This window comes from Epinephelus moara, chromosome 10 (assembly GCF_006386435.1).
Source record: "Epinephelus moara isolate mb chromosome 10, YSFRI_EMoa_1.0, whole genome shotgun sequence".
NCBI lineage: Eukaryota > Metazoa > Chordata > Actinopteri > Perciformes > Serranidae > Epinephelus > Epinephelus moara.
This window is the reverse complement of record NC_065515.1, coordinates 17,708,033-17,724,458: the sequence shown is the minus strand read 5'-3', so window position 1 is coordinate 17,724,458 and position 16,426 is coordinate 17,708,033. Positions and strand designations below refer to the sequence as shown.

At 40.5% G+C, this 16,426-nt stretch overlaps 1 protein-coding gene across 2 annotated transcripts; it reads right to left on the bottom strand.

Annotated features, from left to right (window-relative positions):
• Window positions 1–6,032: 6,032 nt before the first annotated feature.
• LOC126396408 (vitellogenin-2-like) lies at window positions 6,033–15,070 on the bottom strand. 2 transcript variants are annotated; one of them, XM_050054448.1, is made up of 34 exons: window positions 14,996–15,070; window positions 14,637–14,657; window positions 14,350–14,501; window positions 13,967–14,218; window positions 13,717–13,878; window positions 13,473–13,621; window positions 13,224–13,374; window positions 12,972–13,129; window positions 12,720–12,885; window positions 12,506–12,631; window positions 12,193–12,411; window positions 11,871–12,088; window positions 11,677–11,774; window positions 11,466–11,590; window positions 11,035–11,136; window positions 10,823–10,942; window positions 10,550–10,736; window positions 10,376–10,469; window positions 10,082–10,267; window positions 9,849–9,999; window positions 9,546–9,762; window positions 9,047–9,459; window positions 8,911–8,955; window positions 8,764–8,832; window positions 8,467–8,673; window positions 8,242–8,384; window positions 7,911–8,049; window positions 7,670–7,799; window positions 7,399–7,582; window positions 7,213–7,307; window positions 7,019–7,113; window positions 6,753–6,918; window positions 6,408–6,569; window positions 6,033–6,307 (listed from the first exon to the last, which is right to left on the bottom strand). In XM_050054448.1, exons 1-34 carry the CDS (start codon window positions 15,033–15,035, stop codon window positions 6,195–6,197), a joined length of 5,055 nt encoding a protein of 1,684 aa, XP_049910405.1. In that variant the 5' UTR covers window positions 15,036–15,070; the 3' UTR covers window positions 6,033–6,194. The 2 variants fall into 2 exon arrangements, with proteins under 2 accessions (XP_049910405.1, XP_049910404.1); XM_050054447.1 differs by having other exon boundaries at window positions 8,764–8,955.
• Between the last annotated feature and the right edge of the window lie 1,356 nt (window positions 15,071–16,426).

The window sequence follows — 16,426 nt, the reverse complement described above, 5'->3', positions numbered from 1 at the left end:
AAATTACTTTTGTAACAGCTTTTGGAAAGTGGCATCACTTCAGACTTATTCCAGTTGATCATGTATCCCGATATGGATGAGAATGAGTTGATAGTTTCCAAAATGGCGGGCACCGACTTCTGAGGATCCGATATCAAGGCCAAAATGTCATCTGCAAAAATTAATAATTTGTGTTCTTGACCACCCATTGTTATTCCTGTGATTGATTTGTTTGATCTTATGGCTTCTGCAAGGGGTTGCAGTGCTATAATCAACAAGAGTGGTGAGAGTGGGTCTCCCTGTTTTGTCCCTCGTCCTGCTACAAAAGCCTCTGACCTCTGACCATTAGTTGTTACCATAGATTTAGGCTGGCTATAGATGAGCTTAATAATGTTCTGAAGTCCCAAACCAAAACCAAATTCTTGTAAGGCAAAAATGAGGTAGCTCCAGCTAACACGATCAAATGCTTTGTTTGCATCTAGAGACAAAGCAGCTGTTGGAGTATCTAAGTCCTTGACTTTCCAGATTAAATGAAGTAAGTGTCTGAGACTATCTGAGGAGGTCCTGCCTTTCACAAACCCCACCTGATCTGGATGAATGATGGAAGCTATTACATTGTTTATTCTGATTGCAAAGATTTTTGTAAAAAGCTTTTCATCACAGCATGGTTGGCTAATTGGCCTATAACTTCCACACTCCAGGGGGTCTGTTCCCTTTTTCAATATAAGGGTAATTATTGATTCTGTCATCGAAGGAGGGAGTTGCCCCATATCAATGACTGAGCTAAATGTTTTGAGCATCTCAGGGCCAAGATCCTCTGCAAACCGCTTGTAAAATTCACTTGGGATCCCATCTATACCTGGGGTTTTCCCCAAAGGCAGGGATTGTATTGTTTTATTCACCTCCTCAAGTGTTGACGTTCCAGATACGTCATATCTTCTTCTGATAGCTTAGGGAGATTTAAATGTTCAAAGAATTTTTTTGCTTTATCTAAGTCCAGTTCACCCTCTGACCTATAAAGCTCTTCATAGAACTGTTTAAACACACTGTTGATTTCTTTGTGATTAGTAATGAGAGCGCCAGTTTTGTCTCTAATTGCCCCTATTTGATGAGCAGCTTCTCTGGCTTTCAACTAACTGGCCAGTAGTTTGCTGGCTTTTTCACCAGATTCGTACCATTTTTGTTTTAATCTATAGAGAGAATATTCTGCTTTTTTTGTAATATAGTATTTAGTTTGTATTTAGTCTTAACTAAATTAGCAAGGCTAGCATTGTTTGGCTTTTCCCAAAATTCACTTTCTAGCCTTTTAATTTTTTCTTCATATTGAGTAATTTTTATCTTATCCTGTTGCATTTTTCCACTTTTCTAAATATCTTAGTATTGTGATCATTTCATTTCTTGGTTTACTACGCTAGGTGGGAAATGTGTGCGTATCATTAATGAGATCAACCACATATTATTCCTGCACGATCAAATCTGTAGCATTTCATTTACTCACTGTCATCCAATGTTTGGAGAATCTTTGTGTTTCCACCATTTTTTCCTCTCCTTAAGAAACTCTTAAACCTCTTATAAGTCCTTCTCCCTGCTCCTAATAGTTTTTCACCTGAACAGCTCTTTTAAGATCTAAGATGCTCTGTGAATAACTTTTGTCTTTACAAGGACCTAGTCTTAACTTTAAGGGGAAATTCTAAGAAAACGTCACAATTATGGGAATTTTCTTAGAATTTCGTCACTGGGAGCAGCTCTTTATACTAGGAAACTTTGTGAATACGGCCCCTGAATGTCAGCAAAACTAATGAGATCATTTTTGACTTGGGAAGGAAGTAGCAAAGGTGGTACCCTGGTGTCCACACCACTGAGGCTGACTCGGGCACTGCACATTGTCTCAGTGGTTAGAAAGGCAAGGCAGAGACTGTTTTACCTGACACACCTGAGGAAATTCTCTTTATGTCCTCAAATATGGAGGAATTTCTACTCCCTACTATCAAGAGCGTCCTGACGGGGAACATCCCTGCTTGGTGCAGAAACAGCATCGAACAGATTGGGTCTGCAAAGAGGGGTTCCTTCAGCTGAGCATGCTGTGGACGCTGCTCTATCCTGCATAAAGGATGTTTATACCAGACTCTGCAAAAAAAAAAAAAACGCCACCAAACAGCCCAGCCACCCAGATGACAGCCTTTTCAGCCTGCTGAGGTCGGGGAGGAGGTACCGGTTATACCAGGCCAGCACTAAGAGGCTCAGGAAAGGCTTCTACCCTAAAGCCATACTGGATGATGATCCTGCCTTATCCTAAATATTGACATTTACTTATTATTACTACTACTACAAATTGACTGAACTGACAACTACAGTTCACTAAAAGCATGTTTTATGATTTCATGTGACAAATAAATTGATTGAAGTTGATTGAATTAAATTTCCTTCATGTATTTGAATTTGTTACCACGTGCTCTCTGGCATTTCCATATTCATTTCTTTCCCATCTCCCTTTTATCAATTCCATGTCTATAAATATTTGGTAAAAATAACATATAACTTTCTTATCTCTGTTCCCTGTTTGTAATTTTATCAAGAAATCCTCAGTTGGAGTGGGCCCCAAGACTTCTAATTCTGTATGTTTTGCTAAAAAAATAATAATTGTAAATATCTGAAAAAGAAAAAGCATGTGATAGGAAGCATACATTCCTCTCATATCTGTTCAAGTTATTTAAGGCTGTCATCCTCGGAGAGTTGGTGTTAATTAGTAAGTCCATGTGCTGAACATTTTCTAAAACCTACACTTTCTATATAACTCTATATGTGAGGGTACAAAATCCTTTATGGATTTAATATTAGTTTGTGCTGAAATGGTCTTAGGTTATCCAAAGTGACTGTGTTTTCTCCAAGTTTTTAGTGTGGCTCCAGGCCATTCAGCCATTTAAGTTTTTTAGGGGAACGTGTTAAAAAGTCAAGGTCTTAACACATAATGCTTTTTTTTTTTTTAAATATTGAGCCAGTATGTCCATAATAAATCCAAAACCCATTAATTTGTGAGGCCCAAAAATAACATTTAATTTTTATTTATTCTACTTTGTCAAAGACAGACTTTGCACATGAATCATGTTTTTGCCAGGCTATGACTCAGCAACTTTTTAAAAAGAATACTCATACGAACAGTATGAATAATTCAACTTTTACTGCAGCTGCTCTGAGATTATAAAGACCTCGTTGTTTATTTTAACGTGGGTGATTGTGAGAAAGATGAGCAGATAGATTAGTTGTCATTTGTCATTAAATTGTTAAAACACTTCCATACCTTGTTCTAGGCTAAACAAACCAGCTGCCAGCTGAATCTTCATATTTAACCTACAGACATGAGCTGCTCATGCTGTAACACACCCAGGCTATTATTTGCTTAAATCACTGAAATCAATGGGCCTATATTTTGGGACAGGCGTCAATATAGGACAGGCCTTTAATTCCTTTCACACAAACTTTAGTCAGCAAAGACTGGGGAAAACAATGAAATTGTTTGTCTAAACCAGTATGAATATTACTTGTTTAAGAATTAGGCTTCAGTTAATGTAGCAATTATGAATAATTCATTTGATCTAGTTCCGACAGACAGTGCATCAGAGAGACAGAGTTACGGCACCCAGCATACCAACACGCCACCACTTTATGTTGTTAAAACAATATTCACAATTTGGATTAACTTTTATGAAAAACCCTTTTGATTCTTTTGATCTAAGGACCCTTACGAACTAAGTAGGAATAACTTACAGAGTAATCAAGGAATGGACACATAATTTGAGGTAGCCAACAACTGGCTTTTATATATCCAAAGAACTTCTGTCAAAAAAATAAACTGCTTGGCAAACAGACCAGGCGTTTGATTGAGACAGCCGCTTTTTGTCAGGCTAGTGAAAGGGACTGGGAGTTTATTTTAGCCTGAGTGTCAGACTGAAGCTCCCAGAACCTTCAGTCTGACATCGCCGCCAATGAAGGCGATTTACAAGGGGGAGGGAATTTGATTTTTCCCTAACCAATCAGTAGAGATCAACGATGCCCAGCTGCATTGCCGTTAAATCCAGTTTAGCAGCTTCTTTAATTTGGTCCTCCATTAACGTGAGTAGTGGCAAAATACCACGATAGCATCGTTAATGTGGTCTGTAGGATCTGTAGTGGTAGCCATTGTTGCTATCCTCACCAGTTACTGGCGCACAGCTTGACATCAGCGTGGCGCTGATTGGCTAATCGCTAGACCTGCCCCCACCCCCGGCATTCATTGGTCCTTCCATCATTTGGACGAGATAAATCGCAAATTCATTGCAGTATGCCAGACCAGAGATGCAAGCCTACTCAGTTGAGTGGGCGGGGTCTATGGTCTGGAATCAAGCTAAGTTTATTTGGGACTATGCTTTTAATTGCAGTTTTACGGTAATTAGCTAACTAATTAATATACTTAAGTACTTTAATGAAACTTCAGTCAGTCTCCAATAAAACCACAACTACATCATCCCCTGTAATGTTTGCTATTATATACTGTATGACAGATATATTAACAAGAGTCAAAAACATTTTGATTAAAAAATCTACCCTTACAGAAACCACTTTCACGATGATATATATTTCTATGTTTTGTGATGTTTCTTTAATGAGCTTAGATATGCATTCATTCATTTTCCATATAAATGAATGCAGTGGGGCTGGAGCCTATCCCAGCTGACATGGGGCAAGAGGCAGGCCCCCTGACACATGGAGACAGACAACCATTCACACTCTCATTCACACCTACGGGCAATTTAGAGTTACTAATTAACCTAATCTGCAGGTTTTTGGATTGTGGGAGGAAGCCGGAGTACCTGCAGAAAACCTACCCTGACATGGGAAGAACATGCAAACTCTGAACAAAAGGGCCCCCCCACCCTGGAGTTCGAACCCCCCACCCTGGGTTCAATCTAGGAACTCTCTTGCTTCGAGGCGACAATGCTAACCACTGCTGCCCAGACAGTAATAATTAACTATAACCATGAGTGGAATGTGACAAAGTAGGCTACAGTTACAAGTGCTGTAGACCTACTTAAATTTGACGTACTTTTAATTTACTTGAGTATTTTAATCTCATGCCACGTTATACTTCTACTCAAAGAAGTAAATATTGTCCTTTTTCTCTGCTACAGTTATTTGATAACTTTAGTTACTAGTTACTTTACAAAGTGATAAAAACAGCAGCAAACATTGATGTCCTTGATTTCAGTCCTAGCACTAATGATAGTCAAGGACTGAAACGTTTGCTGCCGTTTTTATTACTTTCCAATATTATTTTTTTCATTTTGAGCACTCTTCTTTTTGTGCATAGATGTTTTGAATAAATTTACATTTTTTGAAATTGTTCTCAGCCTGTGAACCTTTTTTGTGGCTGTCGAGCTCAGTGGAATTGTTGTGCAGGTATTTCTTCTGCCATCCTCTCTTGATTGTCCATTGTACCGATGCACCCAAGACAAACTTTTTTGTTGCCCTAAGTCGGCGCAGTTTCACAGCAGCCTTAAGACTTAGAAATATATTTGGCAATTATTTTGATAATCGTTTGTCATTTTTTTCATGCAAAGACATTTCATGGTTCCCGCTTCTCAAATGTAAGGACCTGCTGCTTCTCCTTGTATTCATTTGTGCTATTTTGATGCACTTCCTCACCACTGACTTTAACATGAAGAGCAGAATAGACTTCAGAGAATCGAGACTTCAGTGTTTAAGATAATTACGTCAAAGAGAGGGGTCAGTCCTTTTTGAACTCTTATGGAGCCACATTCAGCGTAGATCTTTATGACATTATAGTTTAGAGTTTTATCAAAAATTGTAAGAAAAAAATGTTTATCACTGAAAATACCGTGTTAAAAGTGGATAGAATTTGTATAGAATTTGTGTCGCTAAATTGTTTAACATTTAATGTAGAGTTGATTTGCTTTTTTCTTTATTTCAGTGGGAGAAATATTTCATATTCACTGTAACTCTCTTTCATTTTAGCATGTGTAAAAATGAGTATAATAGATGAATGAGCTCTCAGTAGATGTTTTTGTGTTTGCTTTATTGCCTCATAACAGCAGCATTTCCAAAGAATTGCAGGCAACAGATGCTTCTGCAATTTATTTAAATTTACAGTTCAAACAAAGTGATTAACAGCCCTTGTATGAAACAAAAACTACAATATAGTATGACTGAAGGCGATGAGATTAAGCGCATTGAGTGGTGCAGCGACAGGCCAGGTGTGCTTCTGCTGTTTCCCTCAGGTCAATGCACTTCTCATAGATGCTGCTCAGACCCTCAGAGAAGTTCAGGTTAGAATCTAAAAAAATGGAGATAGTAAAGCAGTTAGGTGCTGTACAAGATAACAAGATGTAATATGTTTCAGATCTGTGAAACAGCTGTTTTTCTTGCAGACTCACCAATGGGCACACAGTGGTAGCCGACAGTGACGGTGGTGGTTCTCACTGGCAGGCAGCCGGGCAGGCAGCGCATCACGGGCTCAACAGAGTAGCATTTGGACTCCTGGCCATGGAGGATCGCCTGCTTCTCCAGCTTCACAGATTCAAGTTTCATGTAACACTCTGGAAAAGGGTGAAAAAGCAAGGTACGTACTGTAAATCTACATATGTTTATCTACAGCAGCCCTTAGCAGAAGCCAGATTCTGATATTCATTGTTTCTAGATAGTTGTGACCATGCAAATTAGTTTATATGTTGCCAATATGAGTGTAACTGATATTCTTATAAAGGTATTGTGAGTGTTACCAGAAGCATCACGGCAGCTCTTTGCAGGCACAATCCAGGAATGAGCGTAGCTGACAGCGTTCTTGGACACGCGCTCGTTAGGTGTGCGGTACTCCTGTCTGATTTCACCGTCGGCCTTTCCACAGAGTCCACAGGTCTGTCCCTTCATCCAGTCCACAACTTTAACCTGGAGAAAAAGACCAAACAGTTGGGTGTTTGCTCCATGGAGAGTAATGAATCTAAATTAAACTTAAATCTTAAAGATGAAGTCAGATGTCTTGTATCACCTTCAGTGCATTCAGATCAAGGTAGACCTCCTGGAGACCATGGCTGGGAGCATGGAGAGCGATGCCCTCACCTCTCTGTTTGATCTGAATTTTGCCTAAAATGGATGTAAATACATATAAATATTTGATTTTAACACTCACAAAGTGAATTATTTTAGTGTGACAGTTAAATTTGAATTAATAGAATAATAAACCTGTGGGATGCTGATATGGCAGGTTGCTGATGGGGATTTCTACTCCGTTAACCTTAGCCATGATGACACTGTCCTTTGGATACAGGTCCACATCACTGTTGGAAAACAGTTAAAATACATGTATTAAAGTTAATGTCTGGATTTCTTTCCAGTTCTTACAATTTAGAGATAAACACTCGTTCTTACATGTTTGCGATCTTAATGTTGAGCTGGTTCTGTTCCTGTGTTTGATCCCTCTTCAGCAGAACAATGAATTTAAGTTCCTGGGTGCAATCCTGAGCCAAAACCTGGTAGCAAGAGTGAGGCATCTCATTCTTGTATTTCCTCTTGTTGAATGTGGTCAGTGTGTCTTTGGCCATGGTGCACTCAACTACAGTGGGAAGAAAAGATTAATCAGTAAATTAGTTACTAACTAATCACCCCAACTATTCAGTATGACCTGCTTAAATGTTTTCACCTGCATGAGCCTTGGAGATCATGTAGGAGACCCTGTCAGCCCAGTTGTTCTGGTATGGCACCAGCTCAGCAGCAGTTTCTCCGATTGGCAGGGAAATGGGAAGACCCACACCAAGTTTGTAAATTGTCCTCTGTATTAATGAAATATCAAAATGGTTATGAAGAGTGTATATATGCAACTTGGGTGGGAAAGTATGATTCAGACATTTTCTGTGTGTAAATAATGGGGAGTAAAACTGTACCTTTGGTGTCTTCAGCACAACGTTCAGGCTAGTCTCAGTAGCAACAGCCACAGACAGTTTGATCTGGTTACGAACATTTTTGACCTTTGCCAGGTTTATTTCGTATTCCTTAGCGAGGCGGGAAATGAGCTCAGAGATCCTAGGTAGACATAAAGGTTTAGGTTATTAATTTCAATTTTTAATGAGTGTGTGGTAGATAGGTTTGTTGGAAAATGAAATCACGCAAAAACAAAGGTAGTTGCTGAGAGTAGGCAGGAATTCATTACCTTGTTTTACACATTTTATAAATCAGATTAAAATGTTTGAAGTCTGCATTAGTTTGTGACATTACTCCTTTGCGTAGCGCTTCATGCTTGGTGGAAGTTTCTCCCAGGTAATCTTCATGCGGGCAGCAGGTTCTTTACCCACAGCACCAGTCTCAGCCGTGATCTCAGTCTCATACTGCTTGCACTCAATGCCCCAGGCAATCTTGGCCTAAGAGAAATTTAATCAGACTTAAAATCTCAAGCATCACACAGATCTCTAACAACTGTTGCACCAAGTTAAGGTTTTTTACCATCAGCTTGTGGCGGCTCAGCATCACACCATCTGCGCAGATTCTCCAGTGGTCGTTCTCGGCCAGGTTGGCAAAAATTAGCTGCAGTCTGGCAGTAGCTTTGTCAAAGTAAGCTGCAATCTGGTATCCCTGAATCTTGTGGTCGGCTCTCACAGCACGGATGAGAATGGTCACAGCAGGAGTGACGGCATTAGCGAGGTACTTGGCCTTAAAGTGCAAACCAGAGAGTGATGTTAATTAAAGTTTAGATTTTTCCCACTGAATATAAGAGACTATAAATGGCTTCTGATGACTTACCTTATTGTAGATAGCCTCAAAGCTGTAGGCGCTGCTCTTGCTGGTGGCACGGACTGTGGAGAGGGCATGCTGCAAACAAAGATACCATATATTTAGCCTGTTTAAAACTTGATGAACACAATGTGGTCTCATCAATCTGATAATTACCTGGTGGATGTGGTGCTTGGTAAACTTCATCTCATACAGTTCTTGCTGCAGTAGAAAAAATAGAAGATTAATTCCTGCACCTACTTTTTTGATTATGCAGGGTGTTTTTGCACATTAAGAGTGAAAGCTGTCTCACCTTGGACAGTAAGCTGGACCTGGAGGAGCTGGAGCTGGAAGAGCCGCTGCTGGAAAGGAGAGATGAACGGCTGCTTGATGCGCTGCTGGAGGAGCTGCTCAGTCTCTTTGATGCCTTGCTGACTGGAGCGGTAATGTCAACCATCTTGCTCTTGCGGCGAGAGGAGGAGCTGGATGATGCAGAGGAGGAGACGCTTGAGCGGGAGCTGCTGTAACGAGAGCTGCTGGAACTGGAAGAAGCTGATGTGCTGTTCTTCAGACCAGGAACCAGGATTTTCTTGAGTTTCATCAGGACATTCTTGTCCTCGAGAATTTCCTCTTCCTCGCTCAGGTTGATAACTTTGATGATCTTTTCTGCTGCTTTTTCTCCAACCTGGACCTCAATTTCAATCTTCTCGATGACTGGTCCGGCAGCTACAACCAAATAGACAAATGGATTTTTAGCAACTTTTTACACAGCTACTTGTATCAGTAATTTTATTTTTATCCATTTTACTTGCCTGGAGCAACCTCAACTAAGACAGCATGTTTTCCAATCATGGCATAGAGAGGGCAGTCTCTGATAAAGGCAGCGTTGCGAGACTCAATCTCAGTGCATGCCTTGATTCCAAAGGTTTCAATCTCAGCACACATTTTCTTCTCAAATGCCTTGGTGAGTTTCAGTTTTCTGGTAATTTTACTTGGCAGGTCAACGGGAATGATTTCAGATGATGCTGACTGTAAAAGCACAACAGAGGTCACCACATTCATTTGTAACAGTTTAGATAATTGTGTTTGAAAAGTAAGCAGTACATCAAACTCACCATGCTACCAGCCAGAGAGGATGCCATCCTTGAGATCTTTGAAGAGAAGGACTCCCTTGACAACCGTTTTGCAACTTCAGCTGGAATCATTGGTGTGAATTTGGCAGCTGCGAGGTCTTCCACATTTCTTGCAACAGCAAAAGTCTCAACGCTGTTGGAGACAGGAAAAACAGCTTTAAGAAAACAGAATTTTAAAACTGAGTGACACATGCTAGTGACAAGGAAGTACGTACAGTGCGGATGCAATCTTATCGACACCCTGGACAGGCAGGAGCTGAAGCTTGAAGTTGCCCTTAATCATGTCGATTCTTGCTTCCACCTTTGCAGGAACAATTGTGTGAACTCTGGCTCTTGACAGCAAGGCAGCCTGGATGAAAGCAGTATTCACTCCCATAACTGCATAGGTATGCATGGAAACACTGCAAGAGACAGACATTGTCAACTTAAAGGACGATCTCCCAGAATACATTTGTTTTTTATGGTTAAACAGATGAGGAGAAGATTAATTAGTTATTAAGTAAGCTTACCTTGGAGTAATGGCAGCCCTCATGTTGACGTCAGACTTCAGAAGCTGGGCAGCATGGAAGTTTTCAGGCAGAGGTGGTGTCACAGTGGCTTGGACTATGAAAAAGAACGTTTTAATATTAGTGGAAATAATTTTCTCAAATCAGCAACAGTTAAGTTACATGAGTGAAACTTACATTCAACAGATGCAACAGCCACAGCAGCAGTATAGAAACTGAGCTCCATGGGCAGACCAACAGTGGTGGGAAGAATGCGACGAACCTCTGCAACCAGCATTGGTTTAGCATAATGCAGTGTGAAACCTGACAGCAGAGCATCCAAAGCCTTCCTGCCATAAGTCTGCATTGATGGTCCACTGGCAAGCTGTGAACATGGAATTCCTTGTAAGACATCAGATTTTTAATACATTTATCACTTAGCATTCATTTGTAAAGTAGAAGATGCTGTACCTCAATAATCTGATCAATAATGGCTTTGTCGACGTTGGCAAATGCAATTTCCTGTCCGAAGAATTTCACATACACAGAGGCTAGGGGCTGGCTGGTAGGATGAGCCCTCCAATCAGAAAGCTGTTTGAGGAAGAAACAGCAAATTAAACACTGTAGCTCCTATGAACAAAATGTGCTAAAAAAATAGCATTGGAGTGATCCCTGAAACTCACAGCCTTCATAACTGCTTTCATCTTGGTCATCCTGTCAGCATTCTCAGGAGCCTCAGGGATTTTCAGAAGGGCCTCCTGGATTCCCTCGGTTCTCACTCCAAGCTGAAAAAAAAAGCATTTGATGGGTGAGTGTTTTTAAAAATATTACTAACAGTTTAATGTGCAAGGTGTATATAGATATGCTGGTCCGCCCTGGTGAAAATAATTGATGGCCAGCATTTTTTCAAGTCTGTGACACACTCACTTTTTAAGCTAGCATGAGGGGAGTGGTATCTTATAAAACAAGACAACCTATGACATCCATTGGTACCAACCATGTCGGAATAGCTTTTTGGGAAAGGGCTAAATAATGCCTAATCCCTATGAAATAGTTCTGCATGTGAAGAGCCTTTCATTCTGTCAACTTGCAATGTAGGACATGATTGTCATACCTCAAGAACATCAGCATAAGCTCCTGCCAGGTAGGTGCGAGCCTTAGCAACAATGGCTCTTGGCAGAACAGTTGCAGCATCGTTGACGTAGAAGGCGCTAGCGGCAGCACCCATCATGTAGGGGCCTGCAAGGCAAAATACAAGAGCCGTCAAACCAAGTGATTTAATCAGAAGTCTCTGTTAACAAATTATTATTCTGTTATGCTCTTACTGTGGTAGGCATCAATATAGAGAGCTCGGCTGAAGCGGTAGCTCAGTCTGTCAAATTTGGGACTGAGGATCTTCACAGCAACGTTACAGGCAGCAGCACTGAAAGTAAAGTAAAATATGTGAGTTTTTTTGTGCTAGGTTGTTTAAATAGCCAAAAAAAAAAAGAAATGCAAAAGGAAATATTTAAGCTCTTACACAGAGGCCAAGTCAGGAGCGGTGTTCTTGGTCATGGCCTTCATGTATGAATACACAAAGCTAGCGACCTGCAGATTTTTTTCTTGCAAGAGGGCATCGGCAAGAGTAGTCACCAGACCCATGGGCAGCTTGGTCTCAAACAGTACGATAGCAGCAACCATGCGGAGCTCTGGGTGGAGAGCCTTGTTCATGAACATCTGAACAGCGGCATCCTGGATCTAATTTACAAAGGTGAATGTTATGAATAAAACTGCACACAACAAAGCAGGTCTTAGGACACTTTATCTCAGTAATAGAAGTAATTTGAAAAATATAATCTCACCAGCTTGGGCTCCTTCTTTGCAATGTTCCTCAGGGCCAGAACAGCGTCAATGTGAACTCTGAGTGGCAAAGCAGCAGCAGCACTGCCAAAGCCAGGCAGGAGCTTCATGATTGGCTTGAGGCTGGCAGGATGTCCAGCATTACCCAGTACTTTGAGAAGGATGGTGAGCTCCTCAGTTTCACCTCTGGCAACAGCTTGGACAAGAAGTTCGTGGATGGGCTGTGGGAGGAACAGAAAATCGTTGATGTCATTGATGTTATAACTGAATGTTAGTCTATAAAACACACACACACACACACAAAAAGATACATACCCTCACAAGCTCAGCTGGGCAGGTTGGGGTCTCCGCACAGTATTTAGCAATCAGGGTGCCGTAGCCCAGCATGACAATCTCACGCAGAACTGGGTTTTCTTGGATCTTCTGGTTCGCAGCCAGGCCCTGAGGAGTGATAAAATAAACAACTGATTTTACGTCCCAGTTCTCACGTCATTACAAACAGTCAAGAAAACTTTTAACGTTGACTTACCTCAGCAAGCTTGATGGCCTCCAGGTCGGCTGTCACCATGTGCACAGATGCCAGCAGTGCCTGAGCAGCTTCAGCAATAGTCAGCTCACCAGCAATGAACTTCTCCTTGAGGAACTTCAGAGCAACGTGGGTACCAATGGCAGGGATAGCATGCAGGATAAAGTGCCTGGGAAAGGAAAATATATTATTATTATTATATTATCTATGGCAGGCTTTTTTCATGGCTCTTCTCTGACTGAAAGTCACAGTTACCTGTGATCGGGTCTAGCTTTAAACTGAGTCCAGAGGGCCTCAATGCTCTCAAGTCTGGCCACACGCAGCAGCTGGACGAGCTCAATAAACTTCAGAGGGGCGTCTTCATGGACCTTGACCACATTGTTGGTCACCAGGTGGTTCAGGATCTCAACAATCTGTCACAAAACAAAATTTCTCCCATGTTAAAGTTTGATGCCACAGGACTAATTCAACAAAAATCTGATTGATAGAGAATATTTCCTGAAGTACCTGAGCCTCAGCGTTGCTGATCCTCAGAAGCTGGATGGGTGTCTGGAGAAGTTCGCTACCAAACTCATACTGCAGGGATCCACGGTGAAGATATTCAGCTCTGATGGGCTCCACTGGGGTCTTCTCAATCTCCAGGAATGTCAGGACTTGCCTGTGAATATACATAATATGCATTGTGACATTTTGTGCTGAGAATAGTGCTTAACAAACTGTTATTGCACTCTTTTAAAAAAAATCTAAAACACCTACTTAGCCTCCATCTGGGCAGCACCATTCAAGATGTTGAAAGGTGAGAACTGGATGAGCTCTGTTGCAGATGCCTCCAGGATCAGAGCGCCTGTGGCTGCTGGCTTGATGATGTAGTTAAAAGCAGCGGTTCCCTTCAGGGTCTTTCCTCTCTGCATTGACAAGACCCAAAATATCATCACACTAGCAGTGTCCAGAAGTGTTGTGTATTAGAGAGTATGACTTAAGAGAGGGAATTTGCACTTACAGCCTCACACTCAGCGCATCTCTCTGTGTAAGCCAGACCAATGTCCTTGATGATTCTCTCCTGGCAGTGGCTCAGGTCCTTGGTCTTGGTCAACAGGATGCGATCAGCCTTTGCGTCCTCAGTGATGACATAGTGGGTCTTGCACACACCCTGTGCGCCAGGCTAGTTCACAGAAATCCAATCACAGTTTGTCATTTTAACTATGGTGGCATTTTATAGGTGGAACTCTATAAAGATGAGTTAGTTTTACCTCTTGCAGCTCATAGACGTTCTGAGTCTTCTTGATGTTCAGCTGGAAGACGTTGAGGATTCCCCTGTAGATGTTCAGCACAGTTGCAGAGATGCCAGCCGGAGCGAAAACTTTGCCGACAACACCGTTGGCATACTCAAACTTGATGGGTGTCAGGAGCTGAGCAGCCAGGGCTGATGTGAGCTTGGTGGCCGGGATGAAAGCATCCTTGGGCCAGATGCCACTGTACTCGAAGATTTCAGGGTCAACAAGCTGTAAGGAAGAGTGACAGTTTGAATTAACTGAACGCTTGATTATTTATAAGGAAAATGGAAAATCGTTATTCTAGTTTATTCGGCGTAAATCAGAAATAAATAGTATTAAAACATTTTATTGGTCTTTACTTTCAGCATGAAGACGTCGGCAGCCGCTGCACTGATCATAACTTTGCTACGGACTTTCACTCCGGCCCGTGCCAGGCCCTCCTCAGGCAGGCCACCCATAACAAGGGCTTCATATTTGTAGACATAGGTCTTTCCAGTTGCAAACTCAGGGGCTGCAATGATATACAAGAAAATAAAAAACTAATGAATGCATTTGCATTTCAATAAAATTTTGAAAAAGAGAAACAGAAGCCTTCTACATTAATACACCAGAATTGCGTTTTTCATGTAATACAATGACTACTTACCAAAGTTGACCTGGTAACCCGCTACAAAAGAAGAATAAAATGTTATTTTGGTGTTCATAAAATACAAAAACAGAAGAAAAAAAGAATTTGTAAAGGTTTTTTATATGCCATCTTTTTTTCCAAACTGTATTTAAGTGGCAAGACAGTTGGTAAAACTGGAGAACCTAATGTCTCAGCAAGTTCACTTGTAGTTCTCTTAATGATTTAATTTATTTTCCTATTTTATCTTGATACGATACAATATCACTGGAGAAATTCTATCCTGTACTCCTCGACAGGACAGTGCTATTATCTCACTCTACAAGTAGCAACATTTTCAGAACTTAAAATTCTAAGTTAAATCTTAGTTGCATACTCACCCGCAAGGGCCAAAGTGAAGGCTAGCACAAACACCCTCATGGCTGGTGAATGTGAAGGACTGCAAGCTGAGTCTTCCTTTTATAGCCAGTTTTCTCTGAGTGTGTGCCCAACGAAATGTATCATTAACTAAATATCAGCTGTCGTTGTCACTGATGTTACCATGCCCTGACATGCAGATTAGACAAACAGAGTATAACACGGATGAAAATGTCACTGTTGTAACAAGCTGTCTCAACCAGACTCTTGGTTTTCCTGGCACAAACAGCCTGATGTCCAGAATCCAGAGATGTTTTCTCTCTGGTGGCATAACACATTTTAAACGGACGAAATGCAATGTTATACAATTTTATAGCATAACACATTTATATGCATTAATCTATAAATATTTAACCTTCATACATTTCACTGCACAGCGATATTTGACATTTTAACTTACACATTTTATTTAATAAATGGCCAAAATTTAACTGTTACAGTTTTAAGGCATCTACCGCCTTAAACTCACATAAATGATGATAAGAACATTATTGTGAAATAGGATATTATAAATATGCTTTAAAATAGAGTGGCTTTAGTTGCATAAATTTACAAATGTTCCAGTTTTCAATAAAATGTCATTGTGTCATGACCTGCAATTTTCACCTGTCAGCCTGATTCAGGAACTGTTGACTCTCCAAACAGCAATCCAACACTTGTTTACTTAAGTTTCATACGCACAGTGTTTCAAAATCATTACACTGAAGATAAAACTATCAAAATCAAGTAAATTAAATCAAAATTCATATAATAATGATCCCTTTTTTAAGCTATATATTCTATTACTGTCATGCAAGGATTTTTGCCAGGCCAGCAAGAGGCACAACAATAAATGTAAACTAAGACTCAGAATGTAGTGCACACATTTTCAAACAATACTACGTTTATTTATGGAGCATATTTAAAAACATCTAACAAAGTGCTTTACAAAACGATTAAATTAAACATAAGAATTATCAAATATGAACACAGACATTAGGGAATAAGCAATGCACGCAATTTGGCCAATATTTGATTAAAGTAGCCCTCAGGATTGAATAAATAAATGAAGAACAGAATTATTTGTTCACCGTTATTTGTTTAATAACTTGCAATAATTTCTTCAATCACTGTTTGATTTTACCTCTCTGTAACTGTTCATTGGAGGGCTTTTTTTTTTGGCCCAGGACACATATGTGGCTACCTCTGCTTTTCAAAATAAGAAAATAAACAATAAATAAGTGATATGTATAGTGATCTGGGCCTTTATCATTTAAAATGTGTAATTCTTATTTAATTGGAGAGCTGTATGCAGTAGCCCAGGGCACATTGGTGTTCACACTGTGAAAGAATGTGGCCATATGAGGCCCAGACCATCTCTTGATGTGATTAATACCAGGTCTAAACAGGCTCTT

Bases quoted from the DNA above. Each gene is read 5' to 3' on its own strand.
- LOC126396408 (XM_050054447.1), bottom strand. From the start codon at position 15,035: ATGAGGGTGTTTGTGCTAGCCTTCACTTTGGCCCTTGCGG. The intron at 14,502-14,636 runs GTAAGTAGTCAT...ATATCATTGCAG, and splicing joins GGGTTACCAGGTCAACTTTG to CCCCTGAGTTTGCAACTGGA. The intron at 10,737-10,822 runs GTACAGCATCTT...CCATGTTCACAG, and splicing joins TTATTGATCAGATTATTGAG to CTTGCCAGTGGACCATCAAT.